The 21,571-nt window shown below is 35.8% G+C and overlaps 1 protein-coding gene across 1 annotated transcript in view; it reads right to left on the reverse strand.

Moving 5' to 3' along the window:
• Window positions 1-874: 874 nt before the first annotated feature.
• The window catches only part of LOC131033403 (metacaspase-5), a 28,553-nt gene continuing 7,856 nt past the window's right edge, over window positions 875-21,571 (reverse strand). The window contains exon 2 of the mRNA XM_057964638.2: window positions 875-2,200. Coding sequence (XP_057820621.2) covers window positions 1,275-2,200 — 926 coding nt within the window. The 3' untranslated portion in view covers window positions 875-1,274. The remainder of the gene's footprint in view (window positions 2,201-21,571) is intronic.

Genomic DNA, 21,571 nt, shown 5'->3' on the forward strand with positions numbered 1-21,571 from the left:
ATCAAAGACAAAATACATGAGGCCTGCTTCATAAGGGATTAAGATAAGCCCACAAGACTAAGGCATGACTTCTCTCAAGGCATGTATCAGTTTGCCTAATACCTATTTTACATACATGGAATGCTATGCTATATATGTCTAAAGCTTGGTGTACTGCTATTACACTCCTTGCAGACCTTCTGAACCTCCGTGCATATGATGAGCCTAAATGGAATGTAGTTCCCTAAAAAGTGCAGCACATGCATTTAAGCAGTGAGTTTCACCAGCTTACAAAGTATTAAGCTTGCTATGTAGAAAATCTAAATATAACCAAAAAAATCTAAATTTTGATATAAAATATTGCTACAGTTCATATTTTTCTGCATTCCAAGTTGAACTTTATCTTTCTGATAGGAACAATTTTGCTTCCGTTACCATAATGTTTATATACTGTCATGTATATACTCCTACTTCCCACTTGATTATAAAATTGTCACTATCCTACCTGCTTGTGATTAAAACTTAATGACCAGTGTCAAGTTGAAGTTTCAAATTATCACTTTGTCAGCATCAAAAAAGAAATTTGTTGCAACCTAACCTTGATAATGTAAACAACCACCTTGGTATTAGTGTCTCTGACAATTTAATGTTAAAATATTTTGAATAGTTAGGATCACAATAATTCTAAGAAAACAAACCTCTTTAGGTTGATCATGCCAAAAGAGTTTCATTTGAGTTTAGACTGGCTTTCTATATTTACTTTTGGCAAGTACTCATAAGGTTTAGATATGTTAAAAAAATCAGATAAGAAAACCTTGATTTGATAATATTGTTTACTATTTCCAATTAAATTGTGTCTTAGGATTTATATACATGGGAAGCATTACTACAAGCCTAAGACAAATAACAGTAGTGTGGAATAATAAGAAGAAATTTCAGTAATCATGAACACATTTTCAGTAATTGCAATCCCTTCGGAAAAGGTCATTTTTTAACACAACAATGAGTTTTTCCAAAGACTAAAGACTAGCCCAGATAATAAGTCAGGAATTGAACTTAATATGCAGTAAATGGAATTGTATTTACATTGCCTTTCAAGGACTGCAAAAGCATTTAATCCACAGGAACCCAAAAAACACCTTAGAACCCAGAAAACACCTTAGAAGTTGTCCCCATGGACCCATCGTGATTTACTACTTATGTAACTATTGTCAGAACACTCCATTGCAACATCACACTCATACAGAAACTATAGTTTATAACTTCATATGGCCAACTGATTAAGTCATGATTTTCTAATCACAAATAAAGGGAGCATCTGCATGCCAATCAGTACAGTAGAGACCTGGGCGCTGTGTAAAACCTTGCTTCTTCAGAATTTCCCGAGCTTTTATCACTAGCTCACGGTTTGCCACGGGACCATCATGCTCAGAAAGAATTGTTTGAATTGCATTACTTAAAGCTCCATATGCATTATCAGGGTTTCCAGTAGGATTTGCGTCTGCAGAAGTTTGATCAGATTGGCAGCCACTGACCAAAACTCCCGTATGTGGAATCCCTTTCTTAGTAGATCCAGCATACACTTCATGGGTGCTTGAAACATTTGTCTGCATTGCTGGCTTTACATACTCAGAACTATCATCGCTATCCAACTTTTGCTTCAGAAACTGCTGAGCCAAATTTCCAATGGTCCCAAGGAACCCACCTTCATCATCATTTGACTGCAGTTTAGTAAAAAGAACCTTCACAAACTTCTTTACTTTGGGGCTTGCATCCTCTCCAAACATGTCAAAAAGAGTTGGCCTGATTTTCCCAACATCGATATCTTGTCGACCAGTTTTTTGTTTCAGAATTTCTATCAATGTAGACAGAGGAAGAGAACGATTTTTAGTTTTTCCTCCCCTATAGTTCAGCACCTCCTCTGTTTTTTCTTCATTATATTCACTCTGGTGCTGGTGCCCATGTCGGGAAGGTAGACGAATGCCTCGAGACTCAAAGGCATCATGCACAGTTTCAGATAATAAGTCTCTGAAGCCAAATCTGCCTTCTTTCTTCTGCTCCCCGCCAAATTCGACTTCCCTCTCCTCATTCCTATTCATAGAACTCTCTCCAATTTGTTCCTTTGACTTCTCAATTAGACCCCCACTGTGGCAAGAATCAGAAACTATTGTAAAGATACAGTCACTTGGGACCTTCTCAATGAACTCACTGAAATCATCATCTGCATTAAACATTTCAGGCCTCAACTTCACATTGTCATCTTAACTGTCTACAATTACATCTTTGAGCTCAAATATGTACCAATTATATTTAGAAATATTTTTATATGAATTGGACATAATTAAAATTATATACATATTATTGATAATTCATAAGGGCCATGATAGAGATGAATAAAGTAACAATCAAAATTCAACGTATTAATGAACTGAAATAATTAAACTAATTCGTAATGTTTGTAAATTGTTTCAATTATGCATGAATGAACCAATAATAAACCACTTAAGTAAATTAGCTTTTGAGACTGACCACAATTTGCATTCTGTGATGAGGAACAAACAGAAAAGCAAACAGGATTATTGTGTGATTCAGGGTCATTAGATCATCCCAGATATTTTCTCTGAGATGAGGAATTGGCTTGAACTTGTCTTGACACTTGACCATACCTTAGAAAATCTCAAGATTCAAAAGAGCTACTTTCTGAAGATTAGGAATGAATGGAATTAGTACAAAACCCTGAAACTTAACTGGAGAATAATACTACACAAATAAGCTAGGTTGCAAGTGTAAATAATTATCGGTGTTCAATGGCTTTCATTTGTTTGTGATCAGTTGATCAATACTTAATGTTTAGCATGCCTGAAATATTTAATGCTTGATACCAGTTAAAAGAAAAACAATTAATTCACACAATATGCACACTCAATTAGTGGAAATATTATGCATGCCTTGGATATCAGGTTTTGTTTTTACCGGAAACAAAATAGCCTATAATCTGCCAGCAGGCACGAGGCATAAGGATGGTGATCCAATGATCCCAGAGGACAAGCTTCCAGCTGAGTTGTAGCATGTGCAGAAGCTTGATAGACAATCAAATTGAACAGAGACGGATATAAACTAAACAGAGACTGTTCAACAAATAACACACCCTTGGGAAAGGTGTGTGATTGTTTATTTCTGACTATTCTTATTATTGCACTGATTCCTGTGACACCTAAACTATGTTACAGACTCATACAGTTATAAGACTCAGACTCAGCGCAGACTCGACAAAATTAATTTTTGACCCAGACTTGGACTCGATGCTCAGACTAAGCAAAGGCTCAGCAGATTGAAAAAACCATGAAATGTAGAGATTTTTAAGATTTAAAACTTGTATTGTGCACCCTTCAATAAATAACTTTTAAAGACGCAGTAAAAAACTCAAATAAAATAGAAGCTACTTTGACAGTTTGACTACATAAAAAAACATTTATTGATCACGTGAGTATAAAAGTGAATTTTAGCTAAAGGAAACAACATTTTAAATACATAAACATTGTCGAGTGTTTTAGGTGCACAAAACTCATGGATTATGATATCAATGTCATCAAAAACAAAAATCACAAAATGGAATCATCAATTTATGGTAGAAAGGAGCTTGTATCCCTCAACCCAACATTAGTAGCTTATGTGGATTCATGGGCTTGTTTCGTACACAAGTCTGGAAATGTTGTTGCAGCTTAGGAGCATTACCTGGGATAAGGTTTGACTTGGTAAACTAGAAAGTATAAATGTAATTTAATTGCTAAGAATTTGATAGGGAAAAAGTCAAGAAAAAGAAAAATAATTTCTTTTGCATCCAACATGATCCAAAACGATGTTCATTTTTATGTTTCTTAAAACTGGAGCAGAGATTTGGGAGTAGCCCTTCCAATGGGATCATGGGGCAGCACACCCAACAGGTTAAGGGGCAATATCCCAACAGGGTCAAGGGGCAGCCTTTGAGACCACACAAAATGTCATAGTGCATGCCATTTTTCATAATTTTATCACTTTTAAGTTTTTAACCATTCTCCAAAAATCCTCCTAACCCTTCAAAAAACACAATTTCATGCTTTTACGTTTAAGCATTTTCAATTTTTATGCCTTTCTCCTTGGTTTTCATAGACTTGGTTGGGTCTATCCATCAATACTCAATGAGTCTAGCTAGACTTGCCAAGCACATGGGTCACAAGTCCTTGGGCCTCATTTCAACTTGCTCATCTCAAGGCTTGATGAGTCTAGGCAAGTCCTGGTGAATCTTGTGACACTAGTATGTATAATTTAAAAAGGATCGTGTAGTGGAGACCCAAGGTCCATTGTAGATGTGCAGCATTCGCTAGAGTGTGAGTAAGGATCTTTGTGTTTCCTAAAAGCATCTTGGAGGCGATCTGGTGTACCACAAACACATGAAGTAACCCTACAGCTACCATGAGCCATGAGGATAGGTTGGGTGTTACTGCAAGTGCTCTATTTGGTGAATCCTCTTGGATCATATAAGGTTGATTTGTGATGCACATTACTATGTTGATTATGCCATAAAAAAGATCCTGGGGAAGCTTTTGAACAAAGTGCTTTCAAGTACTGAAAGACCAATGCTCTGGAAACTACACTGTTAGAGTGTTATAAAAATCCTAGGACACTACTTTCACCTTCCTAGCTAAAAGACTTTTGGATGAAAGAAGGGCTCCCCAACACCATGTTATTTCATAACTTCTTGCATAAATGCAGATTTTGACTCAGAATACTCTGGTCAGAAAGACTATATCTGTCCCTTTTCAGGGTTTTCACTGTGGTAGTTATGGAGAAAAGGTAGGTCCTTAGCTTTTGATGTTTTCCTCTATTCTGAAACTATATGTTCTTTGACTTGATTCAACCTTAATCTTGGGTCAGTTCAATGGATTTGCTTTCCTAGATGAACTCCTATTCAGCTCAGTTTCTATAAAATTATCTGAATGGTAAGTCCTTCCCTGATTTGCTTGAAATTTTGCTCGGAGAGAAACCAAAGAGTTTGCCAGAACTTTGTTTTGCCTACAGAAAGAAGCACAATCAGGATTAAGGCCTCACAGATTGATCTTTAGGAGAATCAAACCTGCCAAAGTTTCTATGACCCTGCATGATGAGAACTCTTTGGTCTCTGTCAAGCCCCACCCATGAAGACATTACTCTCACAAAACAAATTGCACCACTATAAAACTCCAATTGCTGCCTTTAAACTTGGGCAAAGGAAATAAAAGGGCCAGTGATCCATTAATATGTTTGATCAATATTAATTGATAGCGATACCTAAACATGAATGATTAATTGGATTAAGAGGAGATGCATCCCTTGTGAAGGGTGTGATGATAATAAAGGTTGTGACTATTCATCCCACCATGAAGGATATAAAAAGGAGATTGATTCATGTGTGAAGGCATCAAGTGAAATTGAGACATAAGATATCTATTGCAGATAAATATCAACTGCAACAAAGAGTAATATTTAGAGATAAATTTAAAGAGTAATTTTAAAATATAAATTAGGAACAGCTAAATATTTATATTGCAGAAATCAAGTTATTCCAGCCATTTGTAAGTAAATCTAATCTCCACTAAGATGTATTTATTAGCAATTAATAGAGAAAGTTCCCTTAGCAATCTATTTTGAATTTACAGAGATGTCTTGCAAATAAAAAGGATCCCCGGCCTCCCGAGTTCACTAGGGCTTAAGGACCAGAAATCCTTCATGCATCTTATCAAGTATGCCACCCCCAGGTGGATGGACCAAAAATCCTTTTCATGTTCTTGGACTTGGTCAAGGAGAACGATCTATCGTCAAGGTGGACTGATGGATGGAATGGGACAGAAATCCTTCCATGCTATCACGATACAAGGACAACCATCCCTGAGATTGCTGTTTGCAACCGTTTCCAAAGAATTCCTAATATGGTTGACCATAGGAATATGCCTTGGACTAAATAGTAAATATTAATGATATTAGTGTACATTGGTTTAAATATTAAAGATGTTTATATGGATTAATATTTGCAGGCACCAACCGTTTCCAAAGAATTCCTAATATGGTTGACCATAGGAATATGCCTTGGACTAAATAGTAAATATTAATGATATTAGTGTACATTGGTTTAAATATTAAAGATGTTTATATGGATTAATATTTGCAAGCACTAAACCAGGAATAGCTCATAAAGGGCAATACAATTAGTAATTTTATTATAAAGTTATATTTAAATATATTGCATTTCTCATCTTAAGTTGGAATTACTATTTTAGAAAAAATATCAGGAATATTCCAAAAGTGGACATTTCAATTGGTATCAGAGTCTTGATCCTACCAGCCTGAGGATCAAGAAGAGAAGCATATGCAGTCAAGCCAAAGTGCTCAAAGAACCTTGGAAAGAGAGGAGAAAATTAGAGGCAAGTAGAAACCCAATTAAAGGTAATAAAATGGGTGATATTGAGGGCAACCTGAGAAATGAATTGAGAGATTTCATGGAGCAACAGGAGAAAACAAAACAATTGCTCCTCCAAACACTCCGTAGCATCAACAATTCAATCAATACTAGGCCTCACTAACCAATGGGAGAGATGCCAATTCCAACTATTCCAAAAATAATAGAACTCCACTACGATCCAATACCTCCCTTCTTACTTAGGGAAAAGCAACCAAGAGAAGAAGAAGAACCCAACATGACTACAAATGACCTTGACAAATGTGTAGAAGCATATTCAAGAATTGATCTTGACCTAAGAAGATATATATCCCATTTAGAGAATATTGTGATGCAAGGACAAGAAACACCTCTACAAGAGAAAGAAAGGAATCCAACAAAGATTTATAACAAGAGTGAGAAAATGATTCTTCCCAGTTTTGATGGATCAGGTAAAATTACTGCACAAGCATGGATTCAAAAACTAAACACATTTTTCTCTTAGCCCCATGATGGAAGGAGATGCAATTGAATTTATCATTCTTGTAGTTAAAGGGGCACACAATTGGTGGCATCATAGAATTGCCACCCAAGGACATTGAAACATGACAATCTATGATGAGTTTACATAAAAAAAATTCGATCAATCTGATCAAAAGCATCCCGAAAAACATTTCAAAGAGTTGACTGAATTAAAGCAACAAGGTCCAGTAGAGAATTATGTGGTAGAATTTCAAAGAATTTTAGATATGGTGCCCAATGTTACAAAGGGAAGGCTCATATACCTGTTTATTGAGGGATTAAAAGAGTTAATATGTGGCTTGGTAGGAGCTCTTGATCCTACATCACTTCAAGATGCAATCTAAAAGGTATCGAGATTAGAAGTCACAAAAACAAACGACAAGAGCTATTCAAAGACTATGACCTTCATGGGTGCACACCCAACGCTCCTATAACGAAAAATTGGCAATTAAAGATATTGCCTCCTCGATCCCTCAATACAAAGGAAGACAAGAAAAAGCTTTGAAAATGAAGGGTTGTGTTTTCATTGTAAGGAAAAATGGGCATTCAGACATAAGTGTTCAAAAAGGGGACAAGCACACAACTTAGGCACTCTTGATCCTACATCACTTCAAGATGCAATCTAAAAGGCATCGAGGTTAGAAGTCACAAAAACAAAGGACAAGAGCTATTCAAAGACTATGGCCTTCAAGGGTGCACACCCAACCCTCCTGTAATGAAAATTGGCAATTAAAGACATTGCCTCCTCAATCCCTCAATACAAAGGAAGACAAGAAAAAGCTTTGAAATGAAGGGTTGTGTTTTCGTTGTAAGGAGAAATGGGCATTCAGATATAAATGTTCAAAAAGGGGACAAGCACACAACTTAGAAGCAATATCGAACAAAGAAATGAGTGAAGAATTTGAAATACAAAGGAAGAAAAGGGAAATAGGATGTGCAAGTGGTACATTGGCCACACTTTTGGGAGCACCCAAACATCACCCCTTTAGAATTTGTAGTGTTCTACAAGGATAGACAGTGACTGCCCTAGTGGATAGTGGTGCCACCCATAATTTCATTGATGAAGGTCGAGAATGAAATTAGAAACTGAATTTTTGAAGGTTTCAAAGTGGTTGTGGCAGATGGATTCACTACTCCATGCACACAAAAAAATCCAACATCTAAGCATCACATTAGGGAGACATCAAATAAAGGAAGACTTCTATATGGTTAACATGGGTGACACGGATGTTGTATTGGGCATCCAATGGTTGCATTCCTTAGGAAGAAATTACCAAGAGTTTCAAAGGATGGAACTTGTTTCCAACACAATGGCCAAGAAGTAATTCTACAAGGCCTATCAGAAGGGACCCCAAGGATGGTATCGTCCAAAAGAATGGAAAGAACTTTTAGGCATGGACAAGTGGAGTGGGCAGCACAATGTATGATACTTGTAGATCTTTGCCTAGTGAAGGAAAGACTATACATGTTGAAATTCAATCTATCCTAAACAAACATAAGGTCTTTAAATAAATTACACCAAGGCTGCCTCCTAAGAGGGGTTTTGAACATACTATTTAACTAGAAGACACAAAGCCCATTATTACCAAATCCTACCACCACCCAAAAAAATATAAAGAAGAAATTGAGAAAACCATTGAGGAATTGCTTGAAATGGGGTATATTCAACCTAGTCCTAGCCCTTTTGCTCCCTCTGTAGTGTTAGTTAAAAATAAGGATGGCACTATGAGGATGTGTATAGATTGTAGAGCCCTAAAAAATAATAAAAACCATTAAGAACCATTTGCCCATCCATAAGGTAGATGAGTTAATAGATGAACTTCATGGGGAGATACTTCTCAAAAATAGAGCTACGTTTGGGTATCATCAAATTAGGATGAGGAAAGATGTTCTCAAAACAGCCTTTAGATGTCATTTTGGGCATTTTGAATTTCTAGTCTTACCATTTGAACTAACCAATGCCCCTAGTACTTTTGAATCCTATGCGAACCACTTATTTAACAAACAATTAAGGCAATTCTTCTTGGTGTCCTTCGAAGACATATTGATTTATAGCAAAACCTACAAAGACCACTTAAGACCCACAAACTAATGGTCAAACTAAAATTGCCAATAAATGGACTGAGGAATATTTATGAAATTATGTCACAATGCACCAAACCACATGGATTGAATGGCTACATCTTGGGGAGTATTGTTACAATACCACTCATCACATGTCAATAGGGACGAGTTATTTCAAAGCATTGTATGGGTATGAGGCAGCATGATCTAGAGATTTAATTCTTACCAAAAGTTGAAAACTGGGAGCAAGATACTTGGTGCAACAAGTATAGATATTTTAATCGCACTTAGAGACAACTTGCATCAGGCACAAAATCAACAAAAGATGTATGTTGATCATTGAAGATCTGGAGAACATTTGAAGTAGGAGAATTAGTCTTCCTAAGATAGCAACCCTATAAACAATCTTCTATAAAGGGGAGTGGAGCTGAGAATCTCAAGCTATGAGATCAGAAACCATCCCAATTGCATAAAATTTAAGAGTAACCACCAACTAGAATTTTACACAAAATCCCAATCTACACAATGAAGGAAAAATGAATTCAAATTGCAATAAACATGGTGCAAACCAAAATCCAATTTGCATTGAGTCCTCCAAGCCTCCATTGTTCTTATTTCTTCCAAATGCTCTTCGAAATTAAACATGCACAAAGCAAATTTGAAAGTGTAATATAATAGTCAAAGATGTGGTGAGTAGAAATGAGAAGAGATGTGTTTAAATAGAGGATCCATGATTGATCAATGGCAAGGATTTACTTCATCCCAGAAGGATGAATGGCCAAGATCAGATAAGAGGAGATGAAGATAAGAGAGATAGAAAATAGCAATTTTCACCGAAGAAGAAAAATAGAAAGTTTCTAATTTAGATTTGTACACCTTATTTTCTATTTTGAAATTGAGAAAAGAAGATAAGTTTCCAAAGGATTAATTTTGCAAATCAATAAAAACAAATAAAGATACTTGTTTCAATTCTCAAAATTGGAAAGAAAGTAAGTTGATAAAGTTGTCATTTTTCAAACATTAATAAAACAAATGAAGATATTAGTTTCTATTTTCAAATTTGAGGAAAGATTTCGGATAGATTTTTAATTAAATAGTTTCAAGAATTATTTAATAAATGGATATGAAAATAATTAAATAAATAATTAACTTTATTTAATTATCTAGAAGAAAATGGTAAACGGTATTTATATTAAATAGTTCAAAAGTATTTAATAAATGTGGAAAAGTAGAGGAAAATAATTGAGTTAATTAGATAATTAATTCAACTATAGGACCCGTTCATGGGTTCCCTAGGGCTAATCCTTTGTGCAATAATCTTGATATTGTAGAGGTGAGTTGGTCAAAACCTGAGCGGGGTTGGGTTAAGATTAATTTCGATGGGGCTTCGAGGGGGAATCCAGGCATCTCAGGAGAGGGGTGCGTGGCCTGTGATGATGAAGGGAAGGTTCTCTTCAAAGGTGTAAAAAGATTACAAGATGGAACTAATAATGAAGTTGAGGTGCAAGCGGCTTTGCTAGCTACTGATTTGGCAGTGAACATGAAGGCTTTGAAAGTCCATTTGGAGGGGGATTCCCAAGTGGTGGTTAATGCTCTTATGAAAGGAGACACCCCGTGCTGGAAATTGAATAAGTTCATCACCATTATATGTGCAAAATTAAAAAAATTCTAAGACTTTTGTATTTCCCATGTAAGGAGAAGTGGAAATATTGTTGCTGACGGCTTATCTAACGTGGCTTGTGAGTTGTCCAAAGGTGAGGTGAGGTGGTGGGATGGTAACGATAGTAGCATTGTATGGAGTTAAGATGACCTGCCAAGGATAGTACCATCGCATACTTGATATGTGCGACATGCGGCTTGCACCTAATTTTATGAGCTAAGTCTGGATCGTGCTTTACGGGCAATTAATGTCGAATGCTTCTACAATGGCGACGGTTGTGGGTGCCTCTTTACTAACTAAAAATGGAATGTATGCTCATTCAATGTGGCAGTTGAGCATGTTTGGTGGGGGGGATTACGAATTTTCTGCAGAGCTCAACTGTTTGGTGAGGCTTCCAATATGGAAGCTAATTTTACTCTCAAATCCTCTAAGTTGATGCCTGCGTTCTGGGGTCTTGTTCCTGTGAAGAGGCTCGAAAACATGTTTTTGGCGAGAGACCCCCTGTTTCTGAAAGCTATCCAACTGGTTCTTGTTTTCATGATATTATTCAGTCTATTCTGCATTGCCTCCATCATGTCCTTGTGTTTCCGTTGTGTTTACTTTTGCTGACCGGTCTGGAATGATCTCTTTGAGGTCCCTCCTAGCCGGTGACTGCACCAAAAAGCCACAATTCTCTGGACCATATAAGTATATATGAAAGATCGATGATGTTGCTTATAAATTGGAGTTACCTACGAACAATTGAATTCATAGTCTTCCATGTATCTCACCTCAAGGTGTTAGGTCGGTATGATACACCATGTCAAAAGTTACCCCCGCTTGATGAAAAAGAAAATTAATTTTGGCACCAAAGGCCATCCTTGATATGCAAGAGAAGAACTTAAGGAATAAGGTTATTCCAACATATCTTGTTAAACAGAAGAATTTGCCTATGGAAGACACTAGTTGGGAAGGAGAAGAAATTTTTGATCATCCTAATCTCAAATTGCTTGTGGAAAAGCAATCTCGGGAAGAGCGGACTATCATGCCCCAATCATAAGGACAATACTCTCACAAAACAAATTGCAACATTATAAAACTCCAATAGCTTCCTCTAAACTTAGGTGAAAGAAATAAAAGGGCCAGCAATCCATTTATATGTTTGATCAATATTAATTAATAATTTAATAGTGATTCCTAAGATTCCTAAACAAGGATGATTAATTGGCATGTATTTTAGCACATAGTTCCCGGACTCGTCTGGACTCGACGAGTCCCGAGCCGGGGGACCTTGGGCAAGTCCTGATGCTTGGACTCAACCAAACAATTTTTTTTAAATCTCAAAAAATAACAAAAATATACATTTTTCCACATTTTTTTCAAAAACAAATTGCATCCAAAAACCCTAAAATGTCACTAAAAGCATCATTTCACCCAATACGAAGATCATTTTACTCTCTTCACTCTCTCTTTGGGTTTTTCTCACATCTAACACCTTGTGTAGCTTATCATTTCTACCCCTCAAACCCATTAGGTCTCCACTCCCAAACCCCCTCTACTTAGTGGGACATACCTTAGATGCCTTTGAAGGAGGGATGCAAGCTCCTTTGAGCCATAGACTTCTAGTTATTATTTTGATATTTGTTTGGAACATTTGATGTCATGGATTTCAGATTTTATCAGTTTTGTGTACATTTGACAATATTTAAATATTAAGTGTGCTATTTCCTTCAACTATAGTTTGTGTTTATAATTATGTGATCATTGTATACTTTGGTTTTTCACTTGCCGAGTTTGTGCTGAGGTTTTTTGCCAAGTCCCGAGTCGAATCACCCTCACCAAGTCTGCGCCGAGTCCAAGTCTCGATTCTATGGTTTAGCATTAAGTAAAGCAATGCTTGGATTAAGAGGAGATACATCCCTTGTGAAGGGTGTGATGATAATAAAGGTTGTGACTACACATCCCACCATGAAGGATATAAAAAGGAGATCGATACATTTGTGAAGGCATCAAGTGAAATTGAGTCCTAAGATATCTATTTGATATTAATATCAATTGCAACAAAGAGTAATATAATATCAATTGCAACAAAGAGTAATATTTAGAGATAAAAATTAAAGAATAATCTTAGAATATAAATTAGGAAGATATATATATTTATATTGCAGAACTCAAGTTATTGCAGCCATTTCTAAGTAAATCTGTTGCATCTCCACTAAGAGGTAAGTTATTTATTAGCAATTAATAAAGCAAATTCCCTTAGCAATCTATTTTGAATTTATGGAGATGTCTTGCAAATAGGAAGGGCGGCCAGCCTTCCAAGTTCATGAGAGCTGAAGGACGACCAGAATCCTTCATGCATCTCATCAAGTACACCACCCTGAGATGGATGAACCAAAAATCTTCCCATGCTCGTGGGCTAGGAGGCTAAATGGACCAGAAATCCTTATCGTGCTCTTAGGCTTGGTTGAGGAGGATGGCCAGCCTCCAAAGTGAATTGAGGGATGGAATGGACCAGAAATCCTTCCATGGTCTTGGAATATAAGGACAACCAATCTTGAGATTGCTGTTTGCAACCGTTTCCAATGAATTCCTAATACAGTTGACTATAGGAATGTGCCTTGGACTAGATATTAATGATATTAGGGTATATTAATATAAATATGAAAGATGCTTATATGGATTTAGATGCTATCATGGATTCTTGATATTAATGTTTTAATGTCAATATCTAGTAATTAATATTGTTTGCAGGCCCTAAACCAGGAATGGCCCATAAAGAGCATTACAATTGGTAATTTTATTATAAAGCTACATTTATAAATATATTGCATTTCTCATATTAAGTTGGAATTATTGTTTTAGGGTAAAAAACAGGTATATTCCAAAAAGGGACATTTCAGTCTCCAATTCTCAACTAGATCTGTGATAAAGTGGAAGATTCTTGTAAGGAAAAATCATCTTTGATCAAGTAATGACCTCCACTAATTGATAACCCAAATTTAATTTTCAAAGATAATTTAAGGGAACCCCATGGTATGTAGGAGATTGTGGCATTTTCAAAGATAAACAAGGCAGATCACTTATAATTGTTGTCAATGTACAGGTAGTTGAAAAATAATCTTGCTAAGGCCAAAGCTCTTCTATATGGCTTCAATCTTGTGCCCAGTGGCACTGGACTCCATTTACTAGATAAATCCATTATGCAGATCAGAAGGTTGGGTAGTTTGCTATTGAGTTTAATGCCAGGAGTGGGTTTAGGAAACAAATCTATTCCTCAAATGATCAGACCATCATTTTAGCTATTGGAACTTGACATCAGTACATTTACTATTTTGGGGAATAACTATTTATCTTGGAATTTGTTAATAATACCAACATTTGAAATTATTTTTTTATTGCATTTGTTTACCACGTAGGAGTTATTTCACTCAACCTTGAACTTAAAATGATCATTTCTCCGATTGGTTCGTCTTCTCATTGTTAAGAACTTGCTATTAACTGCACCAACCTCAACCCAATTTTGTATTTCATATCTTCGTTCTGAATTTTGTTTCTTAAATTATTATTGGAGGCAATTTTGAAAGCTCAGTGAGAAGGCAATTTCCCTCATTCTCCTTCAATCATGTGCTTAAAAGGTTTGAATCTAACGAAAACTATTTGGTTATATCTGTAAAAACCAGCAATCCAAATATCTCATAAAATTTGGATTACTTACAACTGATGTGTATTTCCCCTAATTTTGCATGACCCATAGCTGACTCTAATAAGGCATAATTCTCATGTTAGCTGACTCTAATAAGGCATAATTCTCATGTGTTCAGACAGTTTGCATGCTACTCCTTTTCAATTTGGGCCAATTTTATATGGTATTCCCTCCAATCTATTATCTTTTTTTTTATGGTTGAGATCATGGACCAAGAGATTCTCAATAAAATCCACATGTTGGCCAGGAAAACTAGAGACCCACAATGCAAATAGAGGAATTTTCAAAACCTTGTCCTACTTCTTATGAGGTCAGCAGAAAGGCTGAGAATAGATGAGAGGCATAATGATTTTCCAAAGTAAGAAAAGAAGAAAGTTTTAGATGTTGTCAGTTTCAGAGACGGTTTTGAAGACCTCTCCCTCAACCCTGTTTTATTGTAGGTAATGTCAGAAAGACATTAGGCAGGACAGATACTTCAGAAAATAATTGAAAATGCCATCTCAGATCCTGACTATACCGACTAAAAAATAGACATGCACAAGATGGTCCAAATTATTGGCCTGTGATCTCTCTTGCTCAAAACTTGTGCAAATTACAGTTTGCGTGATTTTATCAATACCATAAAAAAAATCATTGGCATTAAACATTTCGCTGAAAAGAGTTACTCAACAAGGTGGCTCTTCACTGTACTAAATGATAAATCATTCGTTTTTTTCTGTAAAGTTCTAACATTGACATTATCATGGCTTTTCTCCCACCTCAGATATTTTGAATACACTCAAATGAAGGATGAAGAGATGGGATAACAGAATAATCCAATTGATTTGGCTAGCTCCCTGTGAAGAGATTTAACTAGCAGCTCTGATATAATTTTCAAATTTCATTTTATTTGGGTTTTGGCCAATTGGTGATGTATGATGACTCATTGACTATAGCCAAGTTTCCCACTCCCCCCCTCCCAGAAAAATCACAAGTTTCTTAAAAAGTCACCTGCAATGGTTTTTTCACTTTTTTGTCCAAACAATTGCTAAAATCTAACAATTTAATTGTCCAAATCGCATATAATCACACATTTTGCTAATTCTCAACCATTTGAGGACATATTTGACTTAGACAAGCAATTTTTTGGTCTGAAAAGGTTTTATTCTTAGTTACTGGGTTCTACACTTTGACACTTCATATTTGCTAGGTCTAGACTCTAGATACAGGTCCAGGACAGCCCTAGGTTTTCCCAAGGTCCAACCCAGGTTCACTAAGTTCCATATGGCTCACTATTGTTGTCATGCCAAGGGCAGATGGTTTCAAGTTGCCTCAACGATGTTGAATTCATTACTGGATTTGCCACTGCCATCACCTTTATCACCAGATCTGCTATTCCCATGATAAAAGATCTGAACCTGATGGTGCAAATAATGTATTCTATCCCTTCATATAGACAGCATAAATATTATTTTCATTCACTTCAAATTTTAAACCACGCACTTAATTTCCATTCACTTCAATATTTTATACATCCCAATAAACCGGCTTATAGTAAGAGAATAAACAGTTAAAGGAAAGTTGACCGACCATATTCTAGGTTCTAATTTATAAGATGGTAATTATATTTGATTTATGATTTTTCTTTTAAATAAAAAATTAAACAATATAGAATAAGATTTATAGATATTTAGTTTTTTATATAAGAAAGTGAAGATAAAAATTAATCATATCTTTGTTTTCTGTGAACTATGAGCATTTGTAGCCATACCCAGCCATACTGAGCTTGGGAAAAAAAATCTGCAATATAGCAACCCAAACATCAAACCAGAACTAGCACCTTAGGGTTCTCAACGTGTTTGTTTGAATTTTTTTTTGACACATTTTGATATTATTTCTCGATCTTTGCATTTGTTTTACTCTGCAGGTTCAACAACTTCAGTCTCTTGCCCATGTCTTCAGCAACTTCACAGGATCCTGCCTGGCTTCAACAATTTCGGCTCCTTTCATTTCTGCTGTAGAGTGAACCCCAACCACAACAGTTTTGTTCTTTAACAGTGTCTGCTTCTTTTAAGGGTGGCTTTTGTTTTGGTATCTGAGCTAGTGGCTTAGTAACATGGCAGAAAGAGGATCTAGCACTCTCCTTTTAACCTCTGGCAAAGTAGTCGGACTTCACCTGGGACAGTATGCGAAACCAGTGACCTATCATTGATAGGCCAAAAATCTATATTTAGAGACTGGGAAATCCCTTTATCAGATCCAGTACAGTTATACTTTCAAATATGCAAGCCGTCGTGTTTACAATCTCACTTGGCAGCTCATAACTCCTTAATTTACTTACAGCTCAGAATTGATTATGGTTTATAATATTTTGCTGGAGAGTAAAGCCGATGCATATTTTGAATGTTCTAGCACATGCTTTCAGAAAAAAATCAAGGCAATAAGTCATCAAAGTCTGCATACATAATTTGATCCAATTCCATTATATAAAAGGTTCTCTACAACACTTGAGATAACAACTACCTAACAGATCCAAATTTGCAGAAATAGCAAACAATTAACCTTAACAATGTTATATCAGCCTTTATTAATTATTACGTAATCTAAATGACATATAAGTCACCCCATGTGATTTGCTCATCTGAAAAACCAGTTATTAGTCCTTAACTTGGGTTGTTATAGATTTGTAGCTACACCTATGCTGTAATATTAAATTACATTTGTACGAACCTATTCATCAAATGGGCTCATTAACTTGCCTATATTCCACCATTTATGGGCTAAACTCTCATTTTTATTTGCTCTCTATATCTATAGGCTATTAAAATGTCTTTAAATTTTAAAAAAACAGCGGAATTCTCTTTTTCATGTTTTTCTTCTTCTTTTTTTTTTTAAATCTGATTTTTTCCCACTTAAATCTTGTCTCTTTGAAAAACATTTATCTTTTGGTTTACAAAATTTTTCCCCAAATGATTTTTATTGCTATGGTTCCAAGTGTTCAAAAATGATTAATAATCATGCATGCATTTATTTGTATGAATAATTCTGGCAAAAATTAATCTGTAAATGGTAGCTTTTAGACATCAAAAAAGGTTGATTTGATGTTATTTGGTGTTGACTTTTTAGCTCTTGGATGGACAAGTATGCAAAAAGACAACTTCCAGAAGACTCTAGACAGTCTACTCTGGCATGTGAGACGAGTTGCTAATTTTTAAAATATCATCTCATTTGCTTTGGAGTCCAATGCAAGTTTAAGTTTGGATTTAACTTCCATTTGAATTTTAAATGATTTTGAAGTAGAGTTGAGAATACTCGATTTCTGTGGAATCCTATGTGAATTTGGATGGCATTTGAGGTAATTTTACGGTAAGGTTAATTTGAATTAAAGTGTAAATGAATTTGGGTTGAGTTTGAATGGAAATTAGAGGAGAATATTTTAAGCGTGAAACACATTTAAAATATTTCAATTTTGGAATTTGGGGTTGGATTTTTATTCATGAATTGAATTATGGATTTTAGCTTCCTTAATGGAAAGGGACACATCATTATATTATTACATTAAGCTATACAAACTTGAGTAAGCTTGAGTAAGCTTTATTTAACTAAGAAGGGTGGTTAAGAAGAGGGATGAGATCTATGAATTGATTATTGCAATTAGTGTTCAGATACTTTGAAGGATTTGAAGCTTAGAAGAGTGCTTGATCTTTTAGGAATAGCTTGGCAAGAGTGTGAAAGCCATTTTACTACAACTTCTTGGGATCTTATGATTAGGTAAAGGTTGGATCTATTTTAGTTATGCTATTTCTTCTTGCTTGAACCTCCTTGTTGTATGTGAATGCTTATGTGCTCACAGAAATTGTAAATTGGATTATATTGCATCTGTGTTTCATTTTGTTGAAAATGAAGTTTAAGGCATCCATTGATGCAGCCATAAGTTATCTGATTATGTTTCCTTATTGTGGATGTTGTCATAAAAAGGAATGGTTTTCCCTATGTGTTGAAACCCCGTGTATCTTTTGTCTTTGTGTTCGTTAAATTCCAAGGATGGATGTATTTCCTTGAAGTCTATAAGCTTTCTTGAACTTGTTAAGATAGTTTTGTCATGGGATTTAAGCTCATCTTAGTTGCTGATGAAGGCCTTGTCATGGGAAGATGAAGACTTGCCTTAACAAGTAGGTTTGTCATATGTGTGGGAGTCAAGAGTGCATGAATCATTTTCCTCAATGGAGATGATCTTGTTTATGGGACACAAAACTTGAATTTATTTATCATCATGGAGGATGCAAGTTGTGCTCGACACTCTTAGTCCAAGACTGTGGCCTAAATTGACGTTTGTAAGTTATGTATGTGGATCCATACTTGCTTTCCTAAGCATGCAGGGTAATGCACAAGAGCATTTCATTGGTCAGGCGGTATCCTTACCCTTGTTGGCAATGAAGCTTGGAGCTTTGTAAACATGAAAATCTGTCTTCTTTTCCATTTGAGCAAAAGCAAATATTGAACTTCAAAGAATCCCTCTCATTTGTGTATGTGAATTTATACCATAAGATATAATATAAATTCCCATATGAGGCAATGAGCATTGTAATCTTATTGTACTAAATTTCAATTCCTCATTGCTTGTATATGGATTTTTATGAAATTTGTATCATGAGATAAAATATAGATTCCCATGAGAAAATGAGCAGAGAATCATGTAATTGGTTCAGATTGTGATTGATTGCACTACAGTGCAGCTCTGTAGGACTTAGATCAAAATATAACCTTGTTTTTGTGTGCACACTTAGCTAAAGGGAAAATAAACATCTGCAAAGCCTATTTCTAACATTTTGTTTGTCACGTTGAAATTTTTTAACTGGAAAATAAAATCAGAGTTTAGGGAAAAATCCATAGCACCCATTCCCAACAAGGGGTCCACTAGTGCCTGGGGGGACCTACCACCCTAACAAAGTCAAATTTTCCAGAGTGTCACAGTTTATTATAAGCAGTTTACCCCCTATTTATTTATCAGTCTGAATTTCCATGTACAATTTAGCAATTTCAGTGTGCAGGTGTCCCCACATTTCTAATATTTTCTGTAGTTGTGCCTTGTGTTTGTAGGTATGCTATAAGTGGTATCATTGTCAGCTTTGGACTATAGGGCAAAAATAGAGCCGTGTTTTATAGGAGCAATAACTACTTTGCTAGAGTTTTGGATTAAGACAACTCTTTTGGTTGAAAGGTGGACTCTTACAACAAACAGAGGCGATTCTAAGACAAGCTACAGCATAATTTGTCACGTGAACCACCCACCCCCATTAACAATCTAACACACAACACTATTTACAATCACTTAAATAACATTATATGGTCCCGTTCAAGGGTTGTCGAGAACTAAATCTGGTTCTTTTGGTAGGAAGAATGTCAATTGGATTCACCCACCCACAGGATCATTCAAATTAAATTAGAATAGCACTTCTCCAGGGAACCCAAGAGCCTCAAGGGATGTACATATCATAAGGAATCACTAAGGAACATTAATCAAAGCTACTAGAAAAAGATTTAAGCATGGATCAACAGAAAATGCTCTTATATTAAAACTTCCAATTTCCACTCAATATGGAACCAAATCTCTACACATAAAAAAAGATTCCATGGTAATCTTTTGCATCATCCACAATATAGGGCCTCATTGTTGGAAACTGAACAGTATCCTTCATGAAACTTGGTCAATATTGGACACAATGGACTACTGTTCCATTAGATATTGTTATCATTAAGCCAATGGGATCACTGATTTTCTTGCAAACTATGGCATAAATTTACAAGAAACTCTTATTGTGTATAATTCAAGAGCCAGATGGATTGGTCTAAGTATTAAAGAGGATATTTCTAAGAATTTGTTAGTGGCTATAAACACCAATAATGATCACATCAAAGGTCTCTAAGCTTTCTTTATAGGCAAGAATGTGTCTCCTTAATCATGACACCTTTCCTTAATGTAAAATCACAATTTGGCACCGCTAATTTCTCCAATAATACAATTAACACATGACAAGGGCATTGAAAAGGAGGAAATACTGTCTCCTCATTTCACATCAAATGTTTGTCATTTCTTCCTCTCTAGTCTCTCTTTGCAGCTACCAGCATAGAGCCACACTTCCATCTTGAAACAAAAAAGCAAAAAATGGCATTTAAAGGGCTAGTTTCTCAGAAAAGGCTATACAGTATTTTCATGATCCAATCTAGAACAACTGAGGACACCATCCATGAGGTGAGTAGAATAGATTATCTTGAGACCAACGGAAGAAGTAAGGTAAACAGTGATATTTCATCAATGTTTGTTTCTAATTTACTCGATTTCCTTAATGATAAAGGTTTGGTAAAGACTTTAACTGAAAACTTGGTGAAGGAAAAATATAATGGGGGTCCAGATACAGCATTAGAGATAACTGAACCATTCTTGGCTAGATCACTCCCCATTGTTGCCTTTCAATTCTGCAGGTTGGTCTTTGTGGCTCTTTTTCATTAACTGTAAGCAAGGTTTTTGTCTCTTGTTGGCACTGTGGATCAGATGCAAAAGGGTCTAAAGCAAGTAAATTTTTATTTCATCCCAATGGATATGAATCAATTTTGAGCGCCAATGAGTCCTCTCTCTCCTCATCCGAATTGTGAATGAATTGCAGGGGCTAAAAAGGTCATTAACTACCTAACAAGGATGGTGGAGCTACTAATAGTAGTGGAAGAATCTGGAGCTGGTCCAAGAAATGCAAAGGAACGCAATAGAAAACCACAAGTTTGCAAAAGCTTCTTTTGTCATATAGTTCATACTTCATAGCTAAATAGGGCTTAAGTTTTCTGTATATGTTGGAGGTTTTTTGGGTGGAACTGTTCGATACCATCCATGATTTTATGTAAGATACAGAATGGCAAGGGTCTCCCCATAACCCACCGGTCAAGCAATGATGCCAAACGACACAAGAGAAGCCTAAACTGATTCTGAAGAAGTCTGTGCAGAGGTCAACGAAATAGCTAAAGCCACCTTAGGAGGAGCCTCTACGATCACATCCACCAACATGGAGGTAGGACAAGCAAGCTCGTCCACCAGAGAGGTAGGAACACATCCTGTATTTTAAACTAACAAGTAAAACATAATCAAATAATTTTTAAAAACACATCCTACCATCCCAAAAAACATCTCACCGTCCATTGCCATCCCTATCTCCAAAACACCAAGGAAAATATTGAAACT

The sequence above is a fragment of the Cryptomeria japonica genome, chromosome 7 (genome assembly GCF_030272615.1).
Source record: "Cryptomeria japonica chromosome 7, Sugi_1.0, whole genome shotgun sequence".
Taxonomy (NCBI): Eukaryota; Viridiplantae; Streptophyta; class Pinopsida; order Cupressales; family Cupressaceae; genus Cryptomeria; species Cryptomeria japonica.